A 27,183-nucleotide genomic window follows, 5' to 3' on the forward strand; every position below is an offset into this window, starting at 1 on the left:
ATTTACATTCCCAACAACAGTGCAAGAGGGTTCCCTTTTCTCCACACCCTCTCCAGCATTTACTGTTTGTAGATTTTCTCATGATGGCCACTCTGACTGGTGTGAGGTGATACCTCATTGCAGTTCTGATTTGCATTTCTCTAATGATTAGTGACGTTGAGCATCCTTTCATGTGTTTGTTGGCAATCTGTGAAACACAGAAGACCCCAAATAGCCCAAGCAATCTTGAGAAAGAAAAACGGAGCTGGAGGAATCATGCGCCCTGACTTCAGACTATACTACAAAGCTACAGTAATCAAGACAGTATGGTACTGGTACAAAAACAGAAATATAGATCAATGGAACAGGATAGAAAGCCCAGATATAAACCCACGCACATATGGTCACCTTATCTTTGATAAAGGAGGAAAGAATATACAATGGAGAAAAGACAGCCTCTTCAATAAGTGGTGCTGGGAAAACTGGACAGCTACATGTAAAAGAATGAAATTAGAACACTCCCTAACACCATACACAAAAATCAACTCAAAATGGATTAAAGACCTAAATATTAAAAAAAAAAAAAAAAGAAAAGAAAAATCCTAAATATAAGGCCAGACACTATAAAACTCTTAGAGGAAAATACAAGCAGAACACTCTATGACATAAATCACAGCAAGATCCTTTTTGACCCACCTCCTAGAGAAAGGGAAATAAAAACAAAAATAAACAAATGGGACCTAATGAAACTTGAAAGCTTTTGCACAGCAAAGGAAACCAGAAACAAGATGAAAAGACAACCCTCAGAATGGGAGAAAATATTTGCAGACGAAGCAACTGACAAAGGATTAATCTCCAAAAAGTGCCATTTTTAAACTACTACAATGTAAAGGGAATCTCTAACTTTTCTTGTAAGTACGATTTATATAGTTCACCTAATCTCAAAACCATCCATGGCTGGCCAATACACACATGAAAAGATGCTCAACATTGCTAATCATCAGAGAAATACAAATCAAAACCACAATGAGATATCACATCACACCTGTCAGAATGGCTATCATCAAAAAGTCTACAAATATGGGCTTCCCTGGTGGCGCAGTGGTTGAGAGTCCGCCTGCCGATGCAGGGGACACAGGTTTGTGCCCCAGTCCGGGAAGATCCCACGTACCGCGGAGCGGCTGGGCCCGTGAGCCATGGCCGCTGAGCTTGCACGTCCGGAGCCTGTGCTTCGCAACGGGAGAGGCCACAACAGTGAGAGGCCTGCGTACCACAAAAAAAAAAAAAAAAAAAGTCTACAAATAACAAATGTTGGCAAGGATGTGGAGAAAAGGGAACCCTTGTACACTGCTGGTGGGAATGCAAATTGGCGCAGCCACTATGGAAAATAGTATGGAGGTTCCTCAGAAAACTAAAAGTAGAACTACCATATGATCCAGCAATCCCACTCCTGGGGTATATATCTGAAGAAAACAAAAACACTAATTCAAAAAGATACATGCACCCCAATGTTCATAGCAGCACTATTTACAATAGCCAAGACATGGAAGCAACCTAAGTGTCCATCAACAGGTGAATGAATAAATAAGATGTGGTATATATATATATATATATATCCATATATAACAATGGACTATTACTCAGCCATAAAAAGGAATGATATTTTGCCATTTACAACAACATGGATGCACCTGGAGGGTATTATGCTATGAAATAAGTCAGACAGAAAGACAAATACTGTATATCATCACTTATACATGGAATCTAAAAAATAAAACAAACTGGTGAATATAACAAAACCGAAACAGACTCACAGATATAGAGAACAAACTAGTGGTTACCAGTGGGGAGAGGGAAGTGGGGAGGGGCAAGACAGAGGTAGGGGAGGAAGAGGTACAAACTGTGTATCAATATGAAATAAATAATCTACAAGGATATATTGTACAGCACAGGGAATATAGCTAACATTTTATAATAACTTTAAATGGAGTATAAATCTATAAAAATTTTGAATCACTATGTTGTATACCTGAAATGAATATAATACTGTAAATCAACTATACCTCAATTAAAAAAAAAAAAGAACCATTCATAGCTAAGAAATTATAGAAGCTTTCTGAAAGATGGCATGGTAACATGCACTGGATATATTTCCATCAAAACATCATTAAAATATATATGAAACCAGTGAGGAAGAAAAACCTATAGTCACAGCTGAAATGAACTGTAGAAATCAAGCACATTCTAATTTCTGATAAGGTTTTCTACAGTCTCCAGTACCAATCAGATGTGATTAAGAGGAGTCAACTTGACTGTTAAACCCTAATTCAGGAAGTATCTTCTTTCTGAGACCTAATTTATTGATACTGAGTAAGTACTAATCTCATTTGTCCCAACTACCCCCCAAAACTCCAAGCATGGCTTAGTAGGAACCTTTTCCCTTTAACTGCACAACTGAAACAGAACTGGGAAATAGCAACAATACCAGTTAATATTGGCAGAATCCATTTGGGTCTAAACTCCAATTCATCACCCAATTCATTCAACTGGTTGATGAAACTCCAATTCATTGACCAGTCTCCTCTTATACCATACTCTGCTTATTTTCAACCCCAATTAACTTTAAGAAACAATTAGGGCTTATCTGAAACTCCTGATGTACATTCTGTCATGAAATAAGGACCCGGAATAGGAAATGCAAAGCATTCTCTCAAATTCATTCATTTGGCCTTATGTATGGAGCATCTACTATACGCCAGTTAACGCTGCCAGGGAAAGTACCAATGGAAAGCAGCCTGGGTCCCTGGGACGTTCCTGGCCTCTGAAGAGGACCAAAGTAACTGTAAGGTAAGAAACACCAAAACGAGTCCCAAAGAATTAAACAAGCAAACTAAAAGAATGGACATTAATAATGCTCACTTGAGAAATATGTGAATGTTCTAGGAAAATTATTAACTATTTCATGATGATAAGAAAATAAAGAAGTTATGAAATAAGAGAGTGCAAGACAAACTTTACAACAGAACAACTAAAATCATTTAGAAAGCAGTAAGTTGCAGCAGATATGTGACAGAAAATTTTATGGAGCACATACCAAAAAGTTAGGAAGAAATTAGCAAGAGCAGGAGGGAAGGTGATAGACAAGGCATAGGGAATCAAGTAAAATTCAACTCATGAGTAATAAGGAGTAGACTATCATTCCACCTATAAATAATAGATGCCCCCCCCAAAAAATAAAGAAGGCAGAATAAACAGAATGAAATCAATCACCAATCAAGGTATAGCTAAACTTTTTTCTAAAACTTGAGCATTTCATCAAATTATAAATTAATTAGAAGTATAGAGGCATAACTTCTTCACTTTTGAAACAGTGGAAGAAATCACAAAAGTGTTATTGCATAAATATTCAAACAAAAATTAAGACAATGTCAGGGAAGGGGAAGGTGTCATGACAACAACTGTAAAGAGATCATTCAAATTCTCACACATGCAGACATTCCAAACTAAGTCAATAGGCAGAGTACATGATCAGTTTGGGGTTTTTTTGTTTTTGTTTTAATATTTATCTATTTATTTGGTTGCACTGGGTCTTAGTTGTGGCAGGCAGGCTCCTTGGTTGTGGCATGCGAACTCCCAGTTGCTGCATGCATGTGGGATCTAGTTCCCTGACCAGGGATAGAACCCAGGCCCCCTGCGTTGGGAGTGTGGAGTCTTAACCACTGCACCACCAGGGAAGTCCCAACAGTTTGGTTCTTTTAATGGAATATTAGTATAATAATTCCTTTTTCATGGCTGTGTAAACCAACAGTACATTTTAGGGCAATAAAAAGGCAATTAATGTCCTAGAATAGCATTAAAGGTGCTATTTCATTTTTGTTTTAATTTGTTGTTCCTGGACTTGTAATTTAACTTAGAATTAAGTAAATGAAAAAATGTGCATAAATATGTTTATTACAGTGTCTTATATAAGAACAAATACTGCAATTAACCTAAATGACCAATTTCAGAGAACAGTTTAACATATTGTCATTCCAACATAACAGACTCATAGAAAAACTACATGAAATGCTCTCATAAACATGAAAAGAACAAACAAAAATTGTATATGTATTCTACATTTTCCAGCTATACGAAAATATTTACATAAAAATGATAATGTGCCATAATTAAAAGTTATTCTACTCTGGTCTTTTTTTCAAATTTTACTTTTTAATATTCTATTCAATTAAGAAAAATTTCAAAGAGAAGGAAAAAACAATGATAGGTATTAACAGATTCATCTTTTTCAGGAGTAGGGCTAAGCACCCAATTCCACTTCCACATGAGAAGGCAATCTGTGTACAGAGCATGGGCTTTGCAGTCACAAAGATCTGGGCTTTGGTCCTGCACGAAGGTATTTACTAAATGTTTGACTTGAACAAGTTAAATTACTTCAACCTTCTATTCAAAATCAGAATACCGCGTACTCCATAAGGGTGACATGAAGTAGGCTTTGTAAAGCACTTTCCATAGTGACCGGCACAGTTAAGTGCTCAATAAACAAAGGATGGCTATTGCTATTCAGGGTTATATATTCTCCATTGCTTCCAAACCTGTCCCCCATTCCTAGCTAATCAGTCCTAAATTTTCTGATTTAATCCTATATAGCCAATCTTATCTCAGCTCTTTGATTTGTCCCTTTTATCCACTTAGATCCAGGTACATAATAAGTACTAAATAAATAATAGCTGTAATTTCTATGCATCTAGTTTCCATCCCCATAAGCTTCAATCTCACTAACCTGCTCCATCCTCCTCTATCCCATCAATACCAGAGATTTCTAGCTTCCAAAGTTCAACCCATTTCCTAACTTTGGTTAATTTTCAACATAATATTGCTAGACATACATATACATAGTGCCAAGTCCTTGACAAGGATTTCACCTACTACCCAAAAACTATAGAAACACTTATTCTGTCATAGAAGAGCACAGAGGTGAAAACAGGTTCATTTGACTTAAGTTGAAATCAGATTTTTTTAAATGACTACTACTTTTTAACATATAAATCTAGTTGATTTATAATACATAATTAAGGTATACAACTCACTAGTTAATATTCATGACATACCCACTTTGTACCCAAACATACTGACTCCAACTCTCACCAACCCTGGAAGACTAGTATTATTAGCAACACTTTACAAGTAACTGAGGCACAGGAAGATGAAATAACTTGCCCAAAGTTACACAGCTAGTGACTGACAAAGCAAAAATACAAAGCCAGATCTGTCTCAAAAACTTGTGCTTTTTCCAAAAAGGGTAAGTGAAATGTGATATTTTTAAAAAGATAATCCTCAAAAGAATATTACATAGTATAATAATACTAAATATCCTTTTAATAAAACATAAATAGTAGAAGTTGAAGATATAAGCAGAACCCTTAATTTACAGTCTTGTAGTTTTGAAAAGAATAATAGACTGAATGCCCCATACTAATAAGACTTATTCTAAAAATTCATTCATATATTTAAGAAATAGTTATTGAGCACCTGCACCTACTATGTGCCAGACACTGCTACTATGACCTTTCTCTTGTATATGAAAAATAAATCCAGTCTAATAAATACCTGCTTCCTATTGATTTCAATGTTTTAATACAAGATACCAAAGAAGACATTTTATTCATTCTATTAAACCAGTTTAAAAGTTACTCAAGGGCTTCCCTGGTGGCGCAGTGGTTGAGAGTCCGCCTGCCGATGAAGGGGACACGGGTTCGTGCCCCGGTCCAGGAAGATCCCACATGCCGCGGAGCGGCTGGGCCCGTGAGCCATGGCCGCTGAGCCTGCGCGTCCAGAGCCTGTGCTCCGCAACGGGAGAGGCCACAGCAGTGAGAGGCCCGCTTACCACAAAAATTTTTTTTAAAAATTTAAAAAAGTTACTCAAAAAGTACAATTGATCCTTGAACAACACGGGTTTGAACTGCAACAGTCCATTTATACTAGGATTTTTTTCAGTAAATAAACATTCAGCCTCCCTATCCCCATATGCAGAACCTGAGGGTATGGAGAGCCGACTGTACTACGTCACTTAATATAAGGGACTTGAGCATCCACAGATGCTGGTACCCTCAGGGACTCCTGGAACCAATCCCTCACAGATACTGAGGGATGACTGCATCATAAGGGAGAAATTAAGAACATAAAACTAAAAGTACATAGGGATTTCCCTGGCGGTCCGGTGGTTAGGACTCAGGGCTTTCACTGCCAGGCCCTGGGTTCAGGCTCTGGGTTCAAGCCCTGGTCAGGGAACTAAGATCCCACAAGCTGTGCACCACGGCCAAATAAATAAACAAATAAAAGCACATAAACTGTAATGGCAAGTGCAGTGGGTTGAAAAGTGTCCCCCTCCCCACAAACTCACGTCTACTATATCCATAGAATGGGATCTTATTTGGAAATAGGGTCTTTGGGGGTGTACTTAGTTAAGGATCTCAGGATGAAATCATCCTAGATGTAGGGTGGGCTCTTTGTCTAATGACTGGTGTCCTTATAAGAAAAAGAGAGAACACAGGCACACACACACAAATGGGGCCATGTGAAGACAAGCAGAGAATGGAGCTTTGCTACCACAAGCCAAGGAACACCAGGAGCCACCAGGAGCCACCAGAAGCTGGAAGAGGCAAGAAATAGATTCTCCCCTAAAGCCTTCAGAGGGAGTATAACCCTACTAAACCCTTGATTTCGGACTTATGGCCTCCAGAACTCCAAAACAATTTCTGTTGTTTTAAGCCACCCAGTTTGTGGTACTTTGTTACTGCAGCCCTAGGAAACTGATAGGTTTATGATATCCACCATTAAAATCAACAAGTTAACAAAAGTAATCTTTTTTGAAAACAGGTTTTCTAAACTGAACTACACATGTCCAAGAATTCTTTTTTTTTTTAATCAATTTATTTATTTATTTATTTTTGGCTGCGTTGGGTCTTCATTGCTGCGCGCAGGCTTTCTCTAGTTGCGGCAAGTGGGGGCTACTCTTCGTTGCAGTGCGTGGGCTTCTCATTGTGGTGGCTTCTCTTGTTGCAGAGTATGGGCTCTAGGCATGTGAGCTTCAGTAGTTGTGGCTCACTGACTCTAGAGCACAGGCTCAGTAGTTGTGGCGCACGGGCTTAGTTGCTCCGCGGCATGTGGGATCTTCCTGGACCAGGGATTGAACCCATGTCTCCTATATTGGCAGGCGGATTCTTTTTTTTTTTATAAATTTATTTATTTTATTTATTTATTTTTGGCTGTGTTGGGTCTTTGTTGCTGCACATGAGCTTTCTCTAGTTGCGGCAAGCAGGGGCTACTCTTCATTGCAGTGAGCGAGCTTCTCATTGCGGTGCACGTGTCGTGGAGCACGGGATCTAGGCGCATGGGCTTCAGTAGTTGCAGCATATAGGCTCAGTAGTTGCAGCATATAGGCTCAGTAGTTGTGGCTCACGGGCTCTAGAGCACAGGCTCAGTAGTTGTGGAGCGTGGGCTTAGTTGCTCGGCAAGCGGATTCTTAACCACTATGCCACCAGGGAAGTCCCATCCAAGAATTCTTAAATGGAACACAGTGATGATGGGGAACCAAGCAAATGTTCACCTTGTATGAGCATCAGTTACTCCCTATGCCCTCACACAGTGACATCCATGGGAGTTACTTCTTGCTCCCAGACTATTATGTTCCAGCTCCTAGGGTTTTCTGCTTTTTCAAGTTGTGTCTCATCCTTCAAAGACTATCAGGAGTCAACTCACAGCCTCCTCTCCAATGTTCTAATTTCAGGATTCTAAGTTTCTATGGGCTAGAAAAATCATAAAACTAAAATTATTAGAATAGACTTTCTAAAGTATGCTCTACAAAACACTAGGACTGGAGACTCTCCACAGAAAAAGACTTCATAATCAAGGAGTCTGGGAAAGGATGTCTGCTCTCCCTTTTGGAAACTCATTATACATATTAATATAGTAATGGCTCTAAAGAGCCCTGCCGTAAGGAAACCTAACAAACGTTTAACCTGGTATTTCCCAGTCTTAATTGGATCCAGGTTTTTCCCTCAGAAGTTTTAAAATATGTTGGGCTTCCCTGGTGGCACAGTGGTTGAGAGTCCGTCTGCCGATGCAGGGGTCATGGGTTCATGCCCCGATCCGGGAAGATCCCACATGCCGCGGAGCGGCTGGGCCCGAGAGCCATGGCCGCTGAGCCTGCACGTCCAGAGCCTCTGCTCTGCAACGGGAGAGGCCACAACAGTGAGAGGCCCGTGTACCGCAAAAAAAAAAAAGTTTTAAAATGTGTCCCAACATTGATTCTCTAAATATTTTCTCTTTCAGAGTAGGCAGTATCTCCTATTATTTTTCTCCCTTTTTCCTCCCAGCAAAATCTTACTAATTTAAGGCCATAATATAATATGTCATGTTTTCCTTATTTGTAAGAACACAGATATCTGCCTTGAATCCAACTGGCAACGTACTTCAGCATTAGAATTTCAGTAGCGTAATACTTTTGAAAATATAGTCACCTTATTATAGCTTAGGAAACACATTATCACATTCGATCCTCACAATAAACCTATGATACAGGTAACATGAGGCTCTGGGAGATTAATTTGTTGAAGTAAAGCTATTAACTGATCAAGTTGGAACCGGTCTTCTAATTAGAAATATTCCAAGTCTTGGACCTCTCCACTCTACCCCACCATCAAAGTGCAGTGGAAAGGGGAAAAAAGCCTTGGCACAATATCAAAACCTGAACTTTTTCTCAAAACTAGGCTAAAGATTCTCCAGTGACTTAACTCAGTTACAGCCAAATTAACTGCTGCTCCATAAGTCAATCAGTGCAGTAAATGGACTTTGTCAGGAATATGCATTACTAAGATATTTCTCCCCTTTTCCAAAGCTCAAAACGTTACTCTTCAGACTGTCACTGTTTTACAGTAATGCTAAGATGTTGCTTTTCAGTGAAATAGAAGACAGGTATTTCTGCCATGAAAGACTTGAGTCATTCACAGCAAAGGTTACCAGAATTCACAATGTCTCCCGCACAACAAAAGCAACAGATGAGTCAACTAAATATTAGCTAACAACCTGTTATTGCTTTCTAAAGGGAACTTTGTCTAACTGTAGAACAGTGTAACAGATGCTCTTCTAATCAGCTATGTAATCCTGAAGTAAAACAAGATCATACTTTGAAAGAGAGAATTTTAAATACTGATAAAGAGACGCCACAAAGATGGAAATATTTATAAAGATATTCTAATCACCCAACTATTTCATTCTCACTCTAAAATTGAAAAAAAAAAAATCTCACTGCTAAAAGCATCAGGGAAATAACTTAATCCTAGAGAGAGATGAGTTTTAAAAGCTATAGGTGGAAATGTGAGAAAGGTACTTTTCCTTATCCAAACATTTCAGGCATCCCAAAAGGCAAGCCAAATACCCATGTTCCACCCAACAGTAGCTTAAGCAGTAAAACATTAACAGATGCAACTGAAGCCCAGTCTGACTCCTCCCAGATTCCTTTCTCCTTTCTCTCTCCCTAGAGGTTACCACTATCTTGAATGTGGTGTTTGTCTTTCCCACAGGTATGAATCCATAAATGATCCAGTAACAATGTTTTTCATATGGTTATTTTACAAATTTAATTTTATATATTCTTTTGAATACATAATACCTGCACTACACAATTCAAAACTATAAAAAGATATACAGTGACATGTCCCTCTGCTACCTACTTCCCCTCCCCTGAACAACTAATGTAACAGTTTCGTGTGTATCTTTAAAGAGACACTCTATACATATGCAAGTAGTTACACTTACTTTAATTTGTCCCTGCTCTTTATACACAAATGGTAGGAATACTATATACTTTGTTCTACTATCCCCTTATTTTTTCCTCTTAAAAATACACATTGGAGGGCTTCCCTGGTGGTGCAGTGGTTGAGAGTCCGCCTGCCGATGCAGGGGACACGGGTTCGTGTCCCGGTCTGGGAAGATCCCACATGCCGCGGAGCAGCTGGGCCCGTGAGTCATGGCCGCTGAGCCTGCGCGTCCGGAGCCTGTGCTCAGCAATGGGAGAGGCCACAACAGTGAGAGGCCCGCGTACCGCAAAAAAAACCCAAAAAAAACCCACGTTGGAAACTGTTCCCTGTATTATATGAAGTCGCTTGTTTTTTTTTCCTTTTTTCCTAATATCTGCAAGGTATACCACTATGGATAAACCATAATTTAACTATTGTCCTACTAGAAAGGTTACTTCCAATCTCTTGTATTTATAAACAATATGATAATGAATAACTCATTATTTCATACACCTGTAGGATAAATTCCTAGAAGTTGAATTGCTGGGTTAACTTTAATAAATACTGTCATACTCTATAGAGGTGGTACAAATTTGTCCTCCTACCAGTAATGCATGAGTGTTTTTGCATGTTTTTAAATTTTATATGAATAACATGACTATATATATTCTTCAACTTCTTGTTTTTGTGGCCTAACCTTATATACTTGAAATTCACCCATGCTGATATATATAGCTCTAATTCACATATCGATTTTTTACTTAAAGAAGCTTTTAAGTAACTTCTTTGATTCATTCAAAGAGTCACCTATTTATCTTAAATTGCAGTTTTATATAGAAATACTCACCAAATTAATAAATAGATTGTATGTATAAACAGCTCATTTGCCAAAGACTACCCACCCTACTAAAGAGGCATCTTCTTTTGGAAAACTAACAAAAACTGTCATTTAAATTTACTGCAGTAGTAACATGACTCTGTTCATCCATGCTTTTATAATTGTTCTGGGAGGAAAGGGGACTAGACCCCACAAGGGAGTGGAGACTAACACCTTGACAACCGGGGAGTGGGGGGGGAGAAAAAAGTATCTTGGAAATAATAAGATAATTCAAGCATAATCCCAAACTAACCGTAGCTGTCTATTTAAAGTTTCCCCTCAAAATGTTACCATTAAATTACCAAAGGATCTTTTTTAAACCTGTAACAAGAAACAAAATAATTCATATGAATTTAAAGTCCTCTCTGAACCCCCCCCATAAGTTTCCTATAAGATGGAATACCATATCGGGAATTTTTCTGCATATCTGTATAACATCCTCTATTAGACTCCTTTTCTATGTTAAATTTAGCAATGTGTATGACTAATTTTAAAACCTCTAGCTAATCCAAATTGTCTCCATTGAAATATGTGGCTAATCATATAATTTATAAGAATTCTTGTCAAATTCTTGGCTACTGTAAGTTACCGTCGTCACCACTACAGTGGCTATTTTTGCTTGCTCACTGGGCAGCTATGTCCCCCTTCCTCTCTTCTAAAAAAAACCCATTTCTGTGTAGGTATCTACTCTGTCCCCCCATACTATTCAAGTACTTCAGAAGAAGATGCCCACCCCACACACACACACGTCCAGGAGTGGGCCATATTCCTCTAAGGGTAATACCATCTCTCCTGCTAGTGCCTACTTATAGGAACACAAGCCTAAGCCAGTTAGCACATGGTATCCCTGGCCAGAGGGAATGATTGAGCCAATGAGACTCATGAGGGCTATGCTGGGGCTTCCTTGCTCTGGACAGAGAACCACAGAAAGAGATGTTCTTGGCTAGGCTGAGTTGGATTTTCTTATTTGGGACAGAAAGCATTCCAACTGTTCAACAACTTTAAAAAATGCACTGGTTGAAGATTTTGACCACCATCAATTAATGTATTTATGAACAAATGAACCATATCTATAAAACCTATGATCCTTTGACTAATACTGGCCTTTCTATATTTGGAGAGATTGTTGACTTTGACAGTGTGTGGTATTTCAAGAGAAGCACATGTGGAGGAGCGAAGGTTAAGGAATAGCAGTCACTGGAGGGATTCAAGGCACAGCCACATCACAGATCAAACCCAGGAAATGAGAAATATCCTCTTGCTTTCCTATCTGCCATGCCAAAAGCCACCTAGCCAATAAGAAAGTGAGACCTGACTCTGCTCAGGTCTATATTAGGAAAACAATGAGTATCCTAATCCAAACAGAACTCTGGGAGGGGTGAAGGCATCAAAACTGTTATTACTATTTGGGTGGCATTAATGAGTATTTCTTACAAATACTTATAAACTGAAAGTTTGTAATTGCTAACAAGTAAAGAGACAACATCACCAAAAATAAATAACTTCAGAAGCACAGAAACATCTTACTGGCCTAATACAGACCCACCCTAATGGCTGTTATTACCCTATTCTGGCATTTGCTTCTTACTTTCTTACATTGTTGGCCTTGCTGATTTTCTTAAGAAGGTTTAGGCAGTTGCTTCCCTGTGGGCTATACAGCAATTTTCCAGTTCTATGACTCAGAAAGAGCAAGAGAAGGAAGGGCTCTCCTCTTCCATCCCTAGATAAAATCAGAAAATGTTTATTTAGCTCCGATAGAGCAAGGCTCAGTTAGTTAATTCACTGTACAGACTTTCACAAACTTTTTTCTCTTTCAAGTCAAATATTTACCAAGCGCTTAGTATATGCAAGTCACAGGCTATTTATCCAAAGCCAATGCATGAATTATTTTTATCAGTTCCATACTTCCTTCCTCTACATCCCTAATAATAAAGTCAAATATTTTGAAGGAAAAATATTTATGCCTCACAAAATTTGCAATTAAACTTTTTGTGCCAGCACTGGTGGACTGGAGAGCAAGTTTGTTATTTCCGGAATACTGTATTGAAACACAAGGGTAAGCGATTCCACTTTTCTTTAAAGAAAAAAATTTTTTTTCAAGTAATGTACATAAAACTATTAATTAAAATATAAATATCCTGTGAAAATAAACGGAAACTAACTGCATCAGTGAATTAATAAACACTATCTGGAAGCAAAATCTGCACTGCCTACCAGGTTTGGTAATTCAGAAACACTGAAGGCACGGCGTCTGCTTTCAGACCATAAACCAAGGATCGCAAATACATGTAGGACCAGTTTATATTCATTAACTGCTCCGAAAAAAATTAGTGATCCTTTCCGACAAAATAGCCTTTTTTTTTTTTTTTTAACTCTGTAAACTACTCCCCAAAGCAACCTTACTTCGGGGGAACACATTTCACACTTGAGAATCAGCCAGGGCAGGTAAGTCAACAGCCTTCTGAAGAGGACTGAAATACGGACAATGCCGAGGACGGCCAGGGAACCGATGGGCTGGCCCTGAGCCGAGGGATCACAGCTGGGACGAACGGCGGGCCGCCTCTCCAGGGTTCCCGGCCAAGACCCCGGCGCCCCCACCCAGCTAAGGGAGCGAGTAGTGCAGCCCCCGACCGTCAGGCCTGGGAAAGTTCGCACCTCTGCATCCCCGCCCCTCGCACGGACGAGCCCCTCCGGCCGTCGCACCGTCGCCATGGCGACCAGTCCCCACCCCACCCCCGCCCTCCCAGGGGGCGCCGCTCCGCAGTCCCGCCGTGGCCTCCGGCTCTACTCCGGCCGGAGCCTGGACAGGGACTGCCGAGCCCGGGGGACGAGGAACGCAAGGGGCGGGGGAGGATGAAGAGATGCGAAAGGCGGAAGTCACTCGGATCCCGGGCTGAGGCCGAGCCTTGCCCCGGAGGTCCTCACCCTTCACTTTGCCGAACGTCCCGACCCCCAGCGTGTCTCCCAGGATGTAGTGGCCGATCTTCACCCGCCCGTCGTGTTTCTGCTTCTCGGCTGTCGCCATCTTTCTCCAGGAACTGAGTCTGCGCATGGCGCCGCGGGATGGGGCGGAGGGGGCGGGCAGGGCCGCGCCGGGGGCGGGCGGGGAGAGGGTGGGGACGCGGGAGGGGAGCCGCGTAGCCGAGCCACCGCCCTGCGCCGTCCGCCGTGTCCCCGCAGCCAGCCGTCGGGCGCAGACGCTCCCCCTGGCGGGGCTGGCGGGGGTCTCTGGGAGGGGCCCCGGTACCTCGCTCCATGCCCTGCATCCTTGCGGCATCGGGCGCCCGCCCACCTGCGCTCGGGAGGGGGCTTACTGGATTGCAGAGAAGGGCCGCAGCCCCTCGGCTCCTTTCCTCTGGCGGAGTCTCTACAGGCAGTGGTCTCCCCTAATTATTACTCCGGAGTCGTGGGGACCCGCTCCCCTTCCTATTCCAAGGTGGGGAGATGGGCACTGGGGAAGTTGCTTGGGTAAGGCAGATATGTGGCTTGTTATCAGTGCAGCGTGAATTGAAACATGGCTGGAGACACCACCCTGCCACTGTTTTCTAACCTTTTCATTTTTCCTGTTCGGATGGAATCTATAAGCCCCTGGGAGTTGTCACTTGCATCTTTGATGAAGTTTCCTTTTCCTCCACTCCACCTGCCACCCGCGCTGCTCTTTTTTACTTTGAGCCACTAAGTTGCTATTGGGCACCTCGACAGCTCAAGAAGCGAGAGATGTTGGTCTTTCCTCCTGCTGGATGCCCTCCTGAAATGTTCTCCCCACAACAAGCTCTGAGGAAGGAGCAGGTTGGGGTTAAGGGTGAATGTGTGTGTGTTCGGGAAGCAGGATGCTACCCAGACATTTGGATGTATAGGAATTAATATTTTTAGATTACCAGTAAAATGTAGACTTTGAACTGAAAACAAGGCTTACAGTTGCATCAACCAAATCAATCGACAAATATTTATTGTACTTTCAGTGAGTAAAAGTTAGTCTATACAGATGGGATCATGGCATATCACAGGGGGAGTAGAGAAAGTATGTTTATTTGTAATAGAATTTTAAGTGAGTGTGTTACTCAATTATATTCCTTTAACATGGGCAAAATCAAGTGTCCAAAAAAAGTTTATGTGATCTCAGTTTTGCAGTGTCATAGCATTTGGACAGGTGTCAATGGGCAGAGTTAGACTCTTCATGAAAATAATATAAAAAAGAAAAAGACGAAAAATGTTACCTTTTTCCTTCCAAGTGAAAGTTACTCAACTCTTCTGGTTTTTATATACTTTATATTTATGAAATAAAAGTAATATGCATTAAGCACAGCTTTGTTCCAAGCAAGGTACTGCAGGAGAGGCAAAAACCTTTGAGCTTAGAATTACATCAGATAATCAGAGGACATTTACAACTAGCCTTGGATAGATAATCACTTCCTACTGTATTATGGACTGCACATATTTTGAAGAGCCAGAAAGTTAAGAAATCTTTGATTACTGAGATATTTGGGGGGTAGGCAGTGGTTACTGTTGTAATTTTTGCTCTGTTGTTTCTTCACCTTTACTGTTTGTAATGTGAGTTTCGGCAGCTTTTTTTTTTTTTAATTTATTTATTTGGGGGCTGTGTTGGGTCTTCCTTGCTGCGCGCAGGCTCTCTCCAGCTGCGGCGAGCGGGGTGGGGGGGCACTCCCCGCTGCGGCTCACGTGCTTCTCATTTTGGTGGCTTCTCCTGCTGTGGAGCACGGGCTCTGGGCGCACGGGCTTTAGCAGTAGTGGCAGGAGGGCTCAGTAGTTGTGGCTCGCGGGCTCTAGAGCGCAGGCTCAGTAGCTGTGGCGGACGGGCTTAGTTGCTTTGCAGCATGTGGGATCTTCCTGGATCAGGGCTCGAACCCGTGTGGCCTGCATTGGCAGGCAGATTCTTAACCACTGCGCCACCAGGGAAGTCCCTAAGCAGCTTTTATTGCTGTTTTTTCTTTTGTTTGTTTCTTATGCTGAGTTAAAAATGGAATTCAATTAACAGTTTCTAAGAAAGTAAATGATAAACCTCCTTTATTCCTTTGCTTTTTCTCTTTCCTTCAGTCCTTTTTAAAAGTTTTTGTCACATTTTCTTCCTTCCCAGACACTATGGGTAGACACAAAATGAAAAGTCATGGTCCTTACCCTGGAGAAGCTCATAATCTAGGAGGGCAGTTCTCTGTATCCCCCCAACCCCACAATAGATAATGTTCACATGTTCAGCATTCTTCCGGGGGGGAAGTAAAGATAAGGTAAACTGTGACTTATGCCCAGTTTCCGGACCCATCAGTTGTACCCCTATCTCAACAAAGTATATTGGAATAGAAGTGGGCAGGAGTGACTTTGTAGAAGTAACCTCGAATCCAGTCTAGTTTAGGAGGGGAGAAAAGTAAATTGTTTTCAAATTTCAGTACTTTAACTTTTATTAGCACAAATAAGTTACAATACCTTTCAGCACTGATGAAGACAAACCAAGATGACCGAACACTGTGGTGGAGAACCTCTGGTCTCATGGGGAAACTCACTAGTTTGTTGTCAGCTGCTTCCTCTTTAGCCCTTCAGAGATTCTGAGGGAGCTGTGCACCCTGTTAGTCTTTTCTTGTTAAGGCCATCACAGTGTTAGTAAACCATACATTGTCAGGGAGATGCTATACTTCCTCAACATCTATCTGTATATGTGGTGGCCAGAACTAAAAATTTTAAGTACTGTGTTGCTATTAATGCAGCCTAATATATCCTTAGTAGTAGTTACATTGTAACTAATATTCAATATTTATTCAACAACAACTAGGTATTAGGCAGACTGCTAAACTCTGAGGACTCAAAGAACAAAGGAACATAGTACTGCCTTTGACATGGCCAAGCAATGTGATAGGTGCTATAATAAAAATATATATACATATGGTCCTAAAAGGGCTTCATGAGACAAGGGCATAACCTTTATCTGCAGAGGTCCACAAAGTCTTTTAAAATTGAACATATTTAGAGGAGTATTAAGAGTACTTTATACTCAAAGAAAAGGGTGGCATGGGGGATGAAGGAACTTGGGGAAGGCATCCCAGGTGAGAGAAACAGCATATACAGAATCACAGAGGGAAGGAAGCCTTAGACTTTTTAGGGAAGAGCAAAATGCTTACAGCAGACAAAATCTGGATGGATAGAGGGACTGACTAGAAGAAATAAGAGAAACAGGACAAAACCCTGAGAGGCCTCATATGGGCTTCTCAGTTTCACCATTTTCTTATAGACAGTGGTGAGCCATGGGAAGATGTGAAGTAGATGCCTTTTAGAAATACAATCTTTACCAAGGGAATTGATAGCTATGGGTGCCTTTGGGAAGGCAAACTGGGTGACTGAGAGTCAGGTGCAAAGTGCAGACTTTTCCCTATGTACTCTTTTGTAACGTTTTGGTTTTAAACTTTATGCATATATTACAGAGTTGAAAAAATTAACTGTTAGAAAAAAATTTTTTTAACTCTGACTTTAGTGTGGAGGATAGTTTGGAGAAGAGCAAGACCAACGTGTGTGACAAGAGACTTGCAATCGCCTAGTGAAGAAATGATGAGGCAGGTACCATGTATAAAAAGGAAAAAACTGGGCATCCCTGGTGGCGCAGTGGTTGAGAGTCCGCCTGCCGATGCAGGGGACACGGGTTCGTGCCCCGGGAAGATCCCACATGCCGCAGAGCGGCTGGGCCCGTGAGCCATGGCCGCTGAGCCTACGCGTCCGGAGCCTGTGCTCCGCAACGGGAGAGGCCACAACAGTGAGAGGCCCGCGAACCACAAAAAAAAAAAAAAAAAAAAAAAAAGGAAAAAACTCAAGACCTATTTAGATATGAAATTAGTGAGGTACAGAGATTGGTGTGGACAGAGCAGGAAAGGAAGGAATCCTAATTACCTCCCAGGTTTCTGGAGAGATTGTCAGGAGGATGGGGAATGGAGGTTCAGCAGAAATAATGAATTCTATCTGTGACATTAAGGCATCTGAGAGACCTTCAGGAAAGATATCCAGGAATGTACGGGTAATACAGGTCTATTAGCCCAAAAAAAGGTCAGTGTAGAGATACAGATTGGGTGTCCTCACCAAACAAGTGGCAGAGTAGGGCAGTGCATTTGGGTGAGATCTCCCCAGGTTGTAGCGTTAAGGGACCCAAGGACGGAACGCTCACTTAGAGAATATGGATAATTAAGAAGATCCAGAAGCAATGTGAGCCTATGAAAGAAACAGGAAAAAAAGCCAATTTATGTTAGATATTCTCTAGGAAGTTACAGTGATTAAAATTAGTTTGCGGATAGTTTTCCCCTATTTATCTAGGGTTGATGATTCCCAACTCCTGGTTTGAAATATTTTTAGGTTAACACTTTTGCAACCCCCTCATGATGATGAATTTTAAGCTTCAATTACCCTTGTAAAAATAGGCCCAGAGCTGTTTTCTAGGGAAAATCTTAGCACTGTTCACAAGGACTCCCTCGGTCCATCTCTAGGTAAATGTGGTTGGTTAGTCCTGGTTGGGTTCCTTGCTTTTAATAAGAAAATGTCAACCCTGCCCACCTCTCAGTTGATTCACTAAGCATCAGGCACGTGCATCTGTCCGTGATCAGCAGCACGAAGAATAGTCATTCACCAAAAAAATGTAACTCCAAACTCTTTGCTGCCCTATTCTTATCAGTTAAGGGAAATAATGTCCTTGGATGGTTGCCTGAAGGGTAGGCTGATCGTCTAAATTGTGCCCTTGGACCATCTGAGACTATCAGAGAGAGGTCGTTGGACTGTCTGGCTCTGGTTACTTTTAGATTCGTTTTTACTCAACTTGGTAATACAAGGGGCTGATAACATGTGGACGCCTTTAATAGGCTAATAATTGGGCTCTCTGTTCCAACTAGTAATTTGGTTCCCTTCAAAACAGTATTCTTGAAAAATTTATTCAACGTTTATTTAAGTGGAAAGGCAGAGATAAAGGATGTCTGGTGTCCCAGGAAACAAAGACCCTGCTGTTCCCAGACACTAACTTCTTAGGCAGCAGTCCACAGGCCATCTAAGCATGCATTTTGTGGGGTGAGGAGGTTTTATCCCACCCCAAGTGACTTACCAAAGTAGTTCTTTTTAGCCGCATCCTTCCAAGAAGAACTCAGGTAAGTAAAGATTAGAGTGACGTTTTGGAGCCCCCGAGATGTGCAGTGTCCTTTATAGACTGGCTTCCGGGCAGCAGCCCAGCTCAGGCCTGTCTGCTCTTCTGCTGCTGTCTCTGTCCTCAGTGCAGGAGGGTGCTGAGGGCTGCTATGAGAAACAGACATGCAAAGCTTCCTTACTTCTGCGGACCCAAATGTACAGCCTACCTCTAACCAAGAACGTCATTGCTAAAGGCATGCATGTTAGTATTCTAACCTCATCCCTGGATTAACGTATTTTCCTTCCCCTCAGTTCCTTATTTATTTATTATTTACTTTGCTGGATATTAGCACTCTCTAGGCTTCCCAGATGCATTTTTTAAAGTAGACTTTATTTTTAGAACAGCTTTAGATTTACAGAAAAAATGTAAAGATACTACAGAGTTCTCATATACTCATGCCCAGCTTCCCCTATTACTAACACCTTACATTATATGGTACATTTGTTACAATTAATGAGAAAAATAAACCAGTGTTGATATTATATTATTATTAACTAAAGTCCATACTTTATTCCAATTTCTTTAGTTTTTACCTAATGTGCTTTTTCTGTTCCAGGATCCCATTCAGGATACCACATTACATTTAATTGTCATGTCTCCTTAGGCTCCTCTTGGCTGTGACAATTTCTCAGATATCTTGGTTTTTGTTTTTTATGACTTTGACAGTATTGAGGTGTATTAGTCAGATATTTGCTGGAATGCCCCTCTATTGGAATTGGGTGTTTTTCTCATGGCTAGATTGGCGTTATGGGGTTTGGGGAGGAAGAACACAAACAATGGTCTATCTTAATCAAACCACATCAAAGGTCTATTTGGGTTTCTCTATAGTAATGTCACTTGTTTTTTCCTCCTTTCCATACTGTACTCTTTGAAAGGAAATCACTAAGCATAGCCCACACTTAAGGATTGGGGAGTTATGCTCCGTCTCCTTTAAGGTGGGATATTTATTTAAATTATTTGGAATTCTTCACAGGAGATTTCTCTCTTCTCTCCCATTTATTTATTTGATCATTTATTTATAGCAGTATAGACTCATGAATATTTACTTTATACACTGAGTTATAATCCAATACTCCTTCATTGTATTGCTCAGATTGTTCCAGCTTTGGTCATTGGGTGCTCTTTCAGTTGGCTCTTGTATCCCTTTGACATGCCTCCATCAATACTGTTTGTTTTTGGTTTTGTTTTGTTTTTCAGTACGCGGGCCTCTCACTGCTGTGACCTCTCTCACTGCGGAGCACAGGCTCCGGACGCGCAGGCTCAGTGGCCATGGCTCACGGGCCCAGCCGCTCCGCGGCATGATGGGATCTTCCCGGACCGGGGCATGAACCCGTGTCCCCTGCATCGGCAGGCGGACTCTCAACCACTGCGCCACCAGGGAAGCCCATCAATGTTGTTTTTGTTTTTTGTTTGTCTGTCACTTACTTACTGACACTACAAGATGCTGAACTTGTATATTTCCTGTCCTGGTCCTAGGATCAGCCATTTCTCAAAGATGTCCTTGTTACTTTTATTGGAGAGTGGTATTAGAACCCAAGATTTGGTATTTGGAGTGTAATTGCTTCTAGACCCTCTCAGCTGACAGAGCAAGGAAATATATGTGTGTATTCTAACTAATAAATATACCCATATCTCTATTTCTCTATGTGGAACCACCCCTGTCTATATTAAGCTAAGCATGACTTCATACTGATCCATACAACCAACTCTAATTCATTGCCGCATAGATTATTCTAGCCATTCCCATTGCTTATCTGTAAATTCCTGCTCCAACAGTGAGAAACCTAGCTTCCATCATTTAACTTCTATTTACCTAATTGCTCAATATGAGTGTACATTTATGGAAGTATCAGAATTATTAACCCTACTCCTGTGGATAACAGTTGTATCAACTTGAGTCCAGTGCTTTTGTGCAGTTGCTTTTGTCTTTAGTTTTACCGACTTCACTCACTTCCAAGTGGTAATCTTGAATGCCACCATTTCCTTAGGTAATCACCTATTTCCTCCACCCTCTTCAGTGAGGTCGTTTCATATATGTTCAATACAGACAGATTATGTTGTCACAATCTGCATTCCATCCTCGGGTCCCCCAACCTCTGTTTTAATTGCCTCCTAGTCACCCTGCTGGTGAGGGAAGAGTTCCCTCCCTAGCGTTTTGGGAATAGCCAAACACACAACACCCGACACAGGACAGATGACATCAACAGCAGTCTGTTGGGCACATATACTCACAGTCTCTCGGGCAGGAGGGTACCACATAGAGAAGGCACTGCCACACGGAAGTCGCACTCAGGAACAGAAGGAACAACCAGAGGCTGTGGGAGAGAGTTTTGTAGTATCAAGAGGATGAGGTGCCCTCTGGTTCCTGTGAAGAATTTGATTAGTTGTTTGAATAATTCCACAAGCTGGCAGGGAACTGAAACTAACTACTCAGGGATCAGCACTGAGTGTGCCTGGTCCCTTCAGCATGGAGAGTTAGAGGTTTAGCTAGAGGAACTTATCTATGGCAATAGTGGGGACAGGGACATACAGATAGGCCATTGTAGGCCCTCCCATTTTTCCCAGGTAATAAACATGACTGTTAAGGCAACACATAATATTGAGACCTTATATTAGGCCTTATACTACGACTTTCCATGTGATTTTTTTAAATTTGCATACATTAAGCTTTACTCTGTGCTGTAAATTTTTGTGGGTTTCAACAATGTCATGTATCCACTATTTTTTTTTTTGTATCCACTATTATGGATATAAAATACATACAGAATAGTGTCACTACCCTAAAAAATCTCCTGTTGCTTCACACATTCAACCATTCTCCTCTTTTTCCTGTCTCTATAATTTTGTCTTTTTCAGAATATCATATAATTGGAATCATACAGCACGTAGTATTTTCAGACTGTCTTCTTTCCCTTAGCAATTTCCCTTAAGGTTCATCTATACCTTTTCTGTCACACTTAAAGGCTTTTGAAACAAGGAAAATGTAAACTATTTAAAAATGTTTAAAAAGATTGGTCTCCATTCTAAAATATTTTCTTCAAATATTTTGAAATATTTTATACTTTCTAAAAGAATCTTACTATGATAGAGATTTATTAAGAGTTATGTAAGGGACTTACCGCTTCCACTGCAGGGGACAGTGGTTTGATCCCTGGTCAGGAAACTAAGATCCCGCATGCCATGCAGCACAGCCAAAAAAAAAAAAAAAGAAAAATAGTTGTTAAATGTGTTGAGGATATACTCTGAAGAACTGAGCTGTAATATAGCTTTGGTGGATTTTTAAAAAAATATTTATTTATTTATTTGGTTGTGCCATGTCTTGGTTGTGGCTCACTGGCTCCTTAGTTGCAGCATGTGGGCTTCTTAGTTGTGGCAGGTGGGCTCCTTAGTTGTGGCATGTGAACTCTTAGTTGCGGCATGCATGTGGGATCTAGTTCCCTGATCTGGGATCAAACCCAGGCCCCCTGCATCGGGAGCATGGAGTCTTAACCACTGCACCACCAGGGAAGCCCCTGGTGGATTCCTTAAAACTAATAAATTATATAAGAAAGAAAAGAGAGTTAAAGACCTGATTTTTTTTAGTAAAGAATATTATTCCTTACCTGTGTGACCATCATGTGAAATTACTAATGTAATTCTCATATTCTCTATATTATTTCTCTTACATAAAGCACAATTAAAGTACATTATAACATGTGTAGAGTGTTTAATTTCAAAAATTAAGTTGGTTTTATATGGAAATTCAGGAGTTTTTTATATGTTAGGAATTTTTTCTAAGTCTAGTATATTTTATTTTTACTGAAATGCTTCTAGATTGCTTGACTCTGAAATTTTAACATGGAGAATGTTCTAGGCGCCTTACTGGATTATGTACATTATAATTGACCTTTATAAAAGGCTTTTTGTTTCACCTGGAATTAATACTTTGTCATGGTTTTTACTTGCTTAGATTTCTAAGTACTTATTGATTCAACCCGAACTTGCACCAGTTGTCTAAAATCTCTCAAAGACATGGAACATGTGATGTGTATTATCAGTCTGAGGTTCTTGAACTCTCCTAGAGCTTTCGTACCTGCTTCAGTTGTTTGCCTTCTATACCTGTGTCGGAGTTCTCATCTGAGAATCCCCTTAAATATTGTCCTGGAGAGTCCCTTCCCTTTCTCCTATGTTGGGTTTATTGTTTCCTAATGCCGTGGTTTCCGTTTTTGTTGTTTGTTTGTTTTTGTTTTTGTCCTTTCTCCCTGGTTTTGGTGGAACAATCTCACCAGTAGTTTTATGAGAAAGCCTCAGGGAAGTAAAATTTTCTGAGAGCTTATGTGTTTGAAAATGTCTTTATTCTACCCTTACACCTTATAGTTTGGTTGGACATAGGGTTTTAAGTTGTAAAGAATTTCCTTGAGGGTTTTGAAGTCATTGCTCCATTATCTTCTAACTTCCCATCTTTTTCTTAGACAAGTTTTTTGAAGTGTAATTGACATAAAATAAAACTCTTTTTAGGTGTAGATTTCAATGTTTTGAAAAAATGTATACTATTGTGTAAGCATCACCACTGTCAAGATTTAGAATAATTGCATCACCTGCCAAAATTCCCTTGTGACCTTTTAATTTCTGTAACTATAATTTTACCTTTTTCAGAATGTCATATAAAGAAATTATACAATATACAGTGTTTTGCATCCAGCTTCTTTCACTTAGCATAACACTTTTGAGACTCATCCATGTTGTTGCATGTGTCAGTAGCTTATTGCTTTTTATTGCTGAATAGTATTCCATTGTGTGGATATACCAAAATTTATTTATCCATTCTTGGGGAGTTCCCTGGCGGTCCAGCGGTTAGGACTCAGTGCTTTCACTGCTGTGGCCTGACAAACCATGTGGCTCGAGCAAAAAAAAAAAAAAAAATATATATATATATATATATTTATCCATTCTCTAGTTTCAATGTTTTATTATTTCTAATTCTTGGAGCAGGAATAGCTGTTATGAACATTCACATACAAGTCTTTGCATTTTCATTTCTTTTGAATAAATACTCAAGAGTAGGAGTGCTGGGGTTATAGTAGGTATATATTTAACCTTAAGAAACAGCCAACTTGTTTTAAGGTGGCTGTACCATTTTGCATTTCCACCAGTAAAGAATGAGCATTCCAGTTGTTCCTCGTTAGCACTTGGTATTATCAGTTTTATCTATTTATTTGTTTTATTTTAGCCATTCTAGTAGATGTGTAGTACTATGTCATTGTGGTTTTAATTTGCATTTCCCTGATTTTCTTTTTTTTTTTTTTTTTTTGCGGTACGCGGGCCTCTCACTGTTGTGGCCTCTGCCGTTGTGGAGCACAGGCTCTGGACGCGCAGGCTCAGCAGCCATGGCTCACGGGCCAGCCGCTCCGCGGCATGTGGGATCCTCCCGGACCGCGGCACGAACCCGTGTCCCCTGCATTGGCAGGTGGACTCTCAACCACTGCGCCACCAGGGAAGCCCCCATTTCCCTGATATTAATGTTGAACATCTTTTCCTGTGTTTATTTGCCATGCATATGTGTTCTTTGGTGAACTACCTATTCAAATCTTCTGCCCATTTTAAAAATTGGGCAATTTATGTTTTAATTATTAAGTTCTGAATACAAGTCATTTATCATATATGTTTTGCATATATTTTCTCCAAGACTGTGTCTTGTTTTTATTTTTTAAAATAAATTTATTTATTTTTGGATACATTGGGTCTTTGTTGCTGCGCATGGGCTTTCTCTAGTTGCAGCGAGTGGGGGCTACTCTTCCTTGTGGTGCGCGGGCTTCTCATTGCGGTGGCTTCTCTTGTTGCAGAGCATGGGCTCCAGGCACATGGGCTTCAGCAGTTGTGACATGCGGGCTCAGTAGTTGTGGCACACAGGCTTAGTTGCTCTGTGGCATGTGGGATCTTCTCGGACCAAGGCTCGAACCCATGTCCCCTGCATTGGCAGGCAAATTCTTAACCACTGTGCCACCAGGGAAGTCCCAATACTACACTATCTTGACTACTGCAGCTTTATAGTAAAGCCTTTTTTTTTGGTTTGTTCCGTTTTTAAGCAGTTGTATTGCTATTCCATTGTAAAGAGGTACAGTAATTTGCTTAACTCAGCCTCTACTTAGGGGGTTAAGTTGTTTCTATTTTTTATATTACAGATAATGCAACAAATGCCCATGGGCATATAACTTTGTACCCTTGTGATAATGCTTGTGTAGGGTACATGTTTAGAATTGGGAATGCTGGATCAGTGTTCCCCACATTTTCCCCTAGTAATTGGGTCTAGTTTCAGGTATAGATCCATTTGGGTAAGACTTATAGTGTAAGTAACTAGGCTGTGCTTGGCTGTGTTCTAAGACACTGTCTGACACTGTGTTCTAAGATACGGATCTTGAGCAATGCATTGTAGCCTATGTGTTAAAGCAAAGATTTCCTGCTTTCCTCTTTGGTCAGTTCATGTGAGCTATAGAAAGATGCTTCCTCGAGAACACAAAAATAAGAGTGCTGTCAGAGTTAGTGTTTGTCAGAACATCAGGGGCATTCTGCCTGTTTGACAGTTATACTTTTGATCAATTGGCAAGCCCATTTTCAAACAATTATTAATTTAATCTGGGATTGGATTAATCAGTTGCTGATTAACCATAGAGGCGGGTGAAGTGCATGGTGTGGTGGAGAAGTTGAGTAGATGGAGAAATTAAGGCCTTGAGGTTGAAACTGAGCTCAAGTGGTAGGCATCTCAGGACCATGCTTTCTCTGCTCCCTCTGCCTTTCAACCTAATCCACAACAAGTAACTTCTGAACCTCAATCAAAGATAATCCCCCAGTGGTTAACCCACCCTACCTGAATAATGAGTTGACTGTAATTTTGTTTTAAACATGACTTGGGCTTATGCATGACCACTTTCCCCTCTTCCTACCCTTCTTGGTTCACTGATATACTCCCAATGCCTAGATCAGTGGCTAGCACATAGACAGGGTACAGTTTACATCTGTAGATAGAATATTGTTAAAATTTAGTTTATTGAATATACATTTATCTTGATTTGGTTAACAAGAGCTTCCCCTGAGAGATAAGCCACCCTCTTTGTTCTGATCAAATCAAATTTCTGAGCCTACAGTGCTGTAGAGTCTCTAGCATATAGCAGACACTACTGACCACGGTGAATTCACCAAGATACATGTTGTCTTATAGGGTTTTGTCTTCCTGCTATTATCAGTGACACCCATTATCCAGGAATATAGTAATAATAGTAATAATTATGATCACTAACATTTATCAGACTCTTACCCTGTGCCAGGCACCATGCTGAACACTTTATATGCACCATCCCATTTTATTCTCATAGCAACACTTCACAACGAACATTATGAAGTAGGTACAACTGTAACTGAAAGTGGGGTCCAGCTGCTCGCCAATCAAAGCAATAAAGAGGTAAGGTTGGTGGAAAGGAAACTTTGCTTTATTTTGGACGCCGGCAACCCGGGTGTGGGGGGGGTGCGGATACCTGTCCAAAGGCCGACTCCCCCCCAGCTGACAATCAGGGGGCAAGAGCTTTTATAGGCTGAGGGAGGGGCTACATGCAGAAACAATACAGTCAGCTCTGACAGTCATCTTGAAATTGGTCATCGGTGGTCTGACCAGCGTCATCTTGACTGTTTTAAGTACGATTTAATCTTCAGTTCCAGGGTTGGTTTGTTCCCATTTCCTTGAGGCCAATTCTCGGAATTGTGGCAACTTATGTCATGGCTACACTCTGGCCATCATGTAGTTAACTTCTTCCACCTGGTGAGGGTTTCCGTATCTATAAGACAGCTCACAGGACATGGCTCAGAATATTATCTATAGCCCTTGAGGGGGAACTAAAAGTCCTTGACTTTGCTTAATGACTCAACTATTATTATTTAGTCTTGTTGGACTGTCTTTGTTTCTGCATTTTCTCACTTCTCTGATGAAACTTATTCTTTGGCTAAAGTTTTTCACAGACAAAAGGCAGGCTGAGGACATGGGGGGCAAGGACCATACGGTCCTGCTCCGTTTCACAACTTTTGTACCATTTTACAGGTAAAAATCTTGGCTTAAGTTAATTAACTGACCTAAAAGCTAGCAACTGTTTTGATTTTACCTATATACTTACATGGTGAATGCAGCATTATTTTACTTTTTAAAAAATATTTATTTTTTTATTATTTGTTGCACTGGCTCCTTAGTTGCGGCCTGTGGGCTCCTTTAGTTGTGGTATGTGAACTCTTAGTTGCAGCATGCATGTGGGATCTAGTTCCCTGACCAGGGATCGAACCCAGAGTCCCCTGCATTGTGAGCATGGAGTCTTAACCACTGCGCCGCCAGGGAAGTCCCAGCATTATTT

General features: G+C 40.8%; 1 protein-coding gene across 5 annotated transcripts in view; it reads right to left on the bottom strand.

Annotated features, from left to right (window-relative positions):
- PRKAA1 (protein kinase AMP-activated catalytic subunit alpha 1) overlaps positions 1-13,728 on the bottom strand; it is a 46,077-nt gene extending 32,349 nt beyond the window's left edge. For 3 of the 5 annotated variants that reach the window (XM_067730582.1, XM_067730586.1, XM_067730588.1), the window contains exon 1: positions 13,579-13,728. In XM_067730582.1, the coding sequence (XP_067586683.1) occupies positions 13,579-13,705 (127 nt within the window). In that variant the 5' untranslated portion in view covers positions 13,706-13,728. Of the gene's footprint in view, positions 1-12,249; positions 12,374-13,578 lie in introns of all 5 variants that reach the window. The other 2 variants (XM_067730583.1, XM_067730585.1) reach the window with 2 other exon arrangements.
- Positions 13,729-27,183: the final 13,455 nt, after the last annotated feature.

This window comes from Pseudorca crassidens, chromosome 3 (assembly GCF_039906515.1).
Source record: "Pseudorca crassidens isolate mPseCra1 chromosome 3, mPseCra1.hap1, whole genome shotgun sequence".
Lineage (NCBI taxonomy): Eukaryota > Metazoa > Chordata > Mammalia > Artiodactyla > Delphinidae > Pseudorca > Pseudorca crassidens.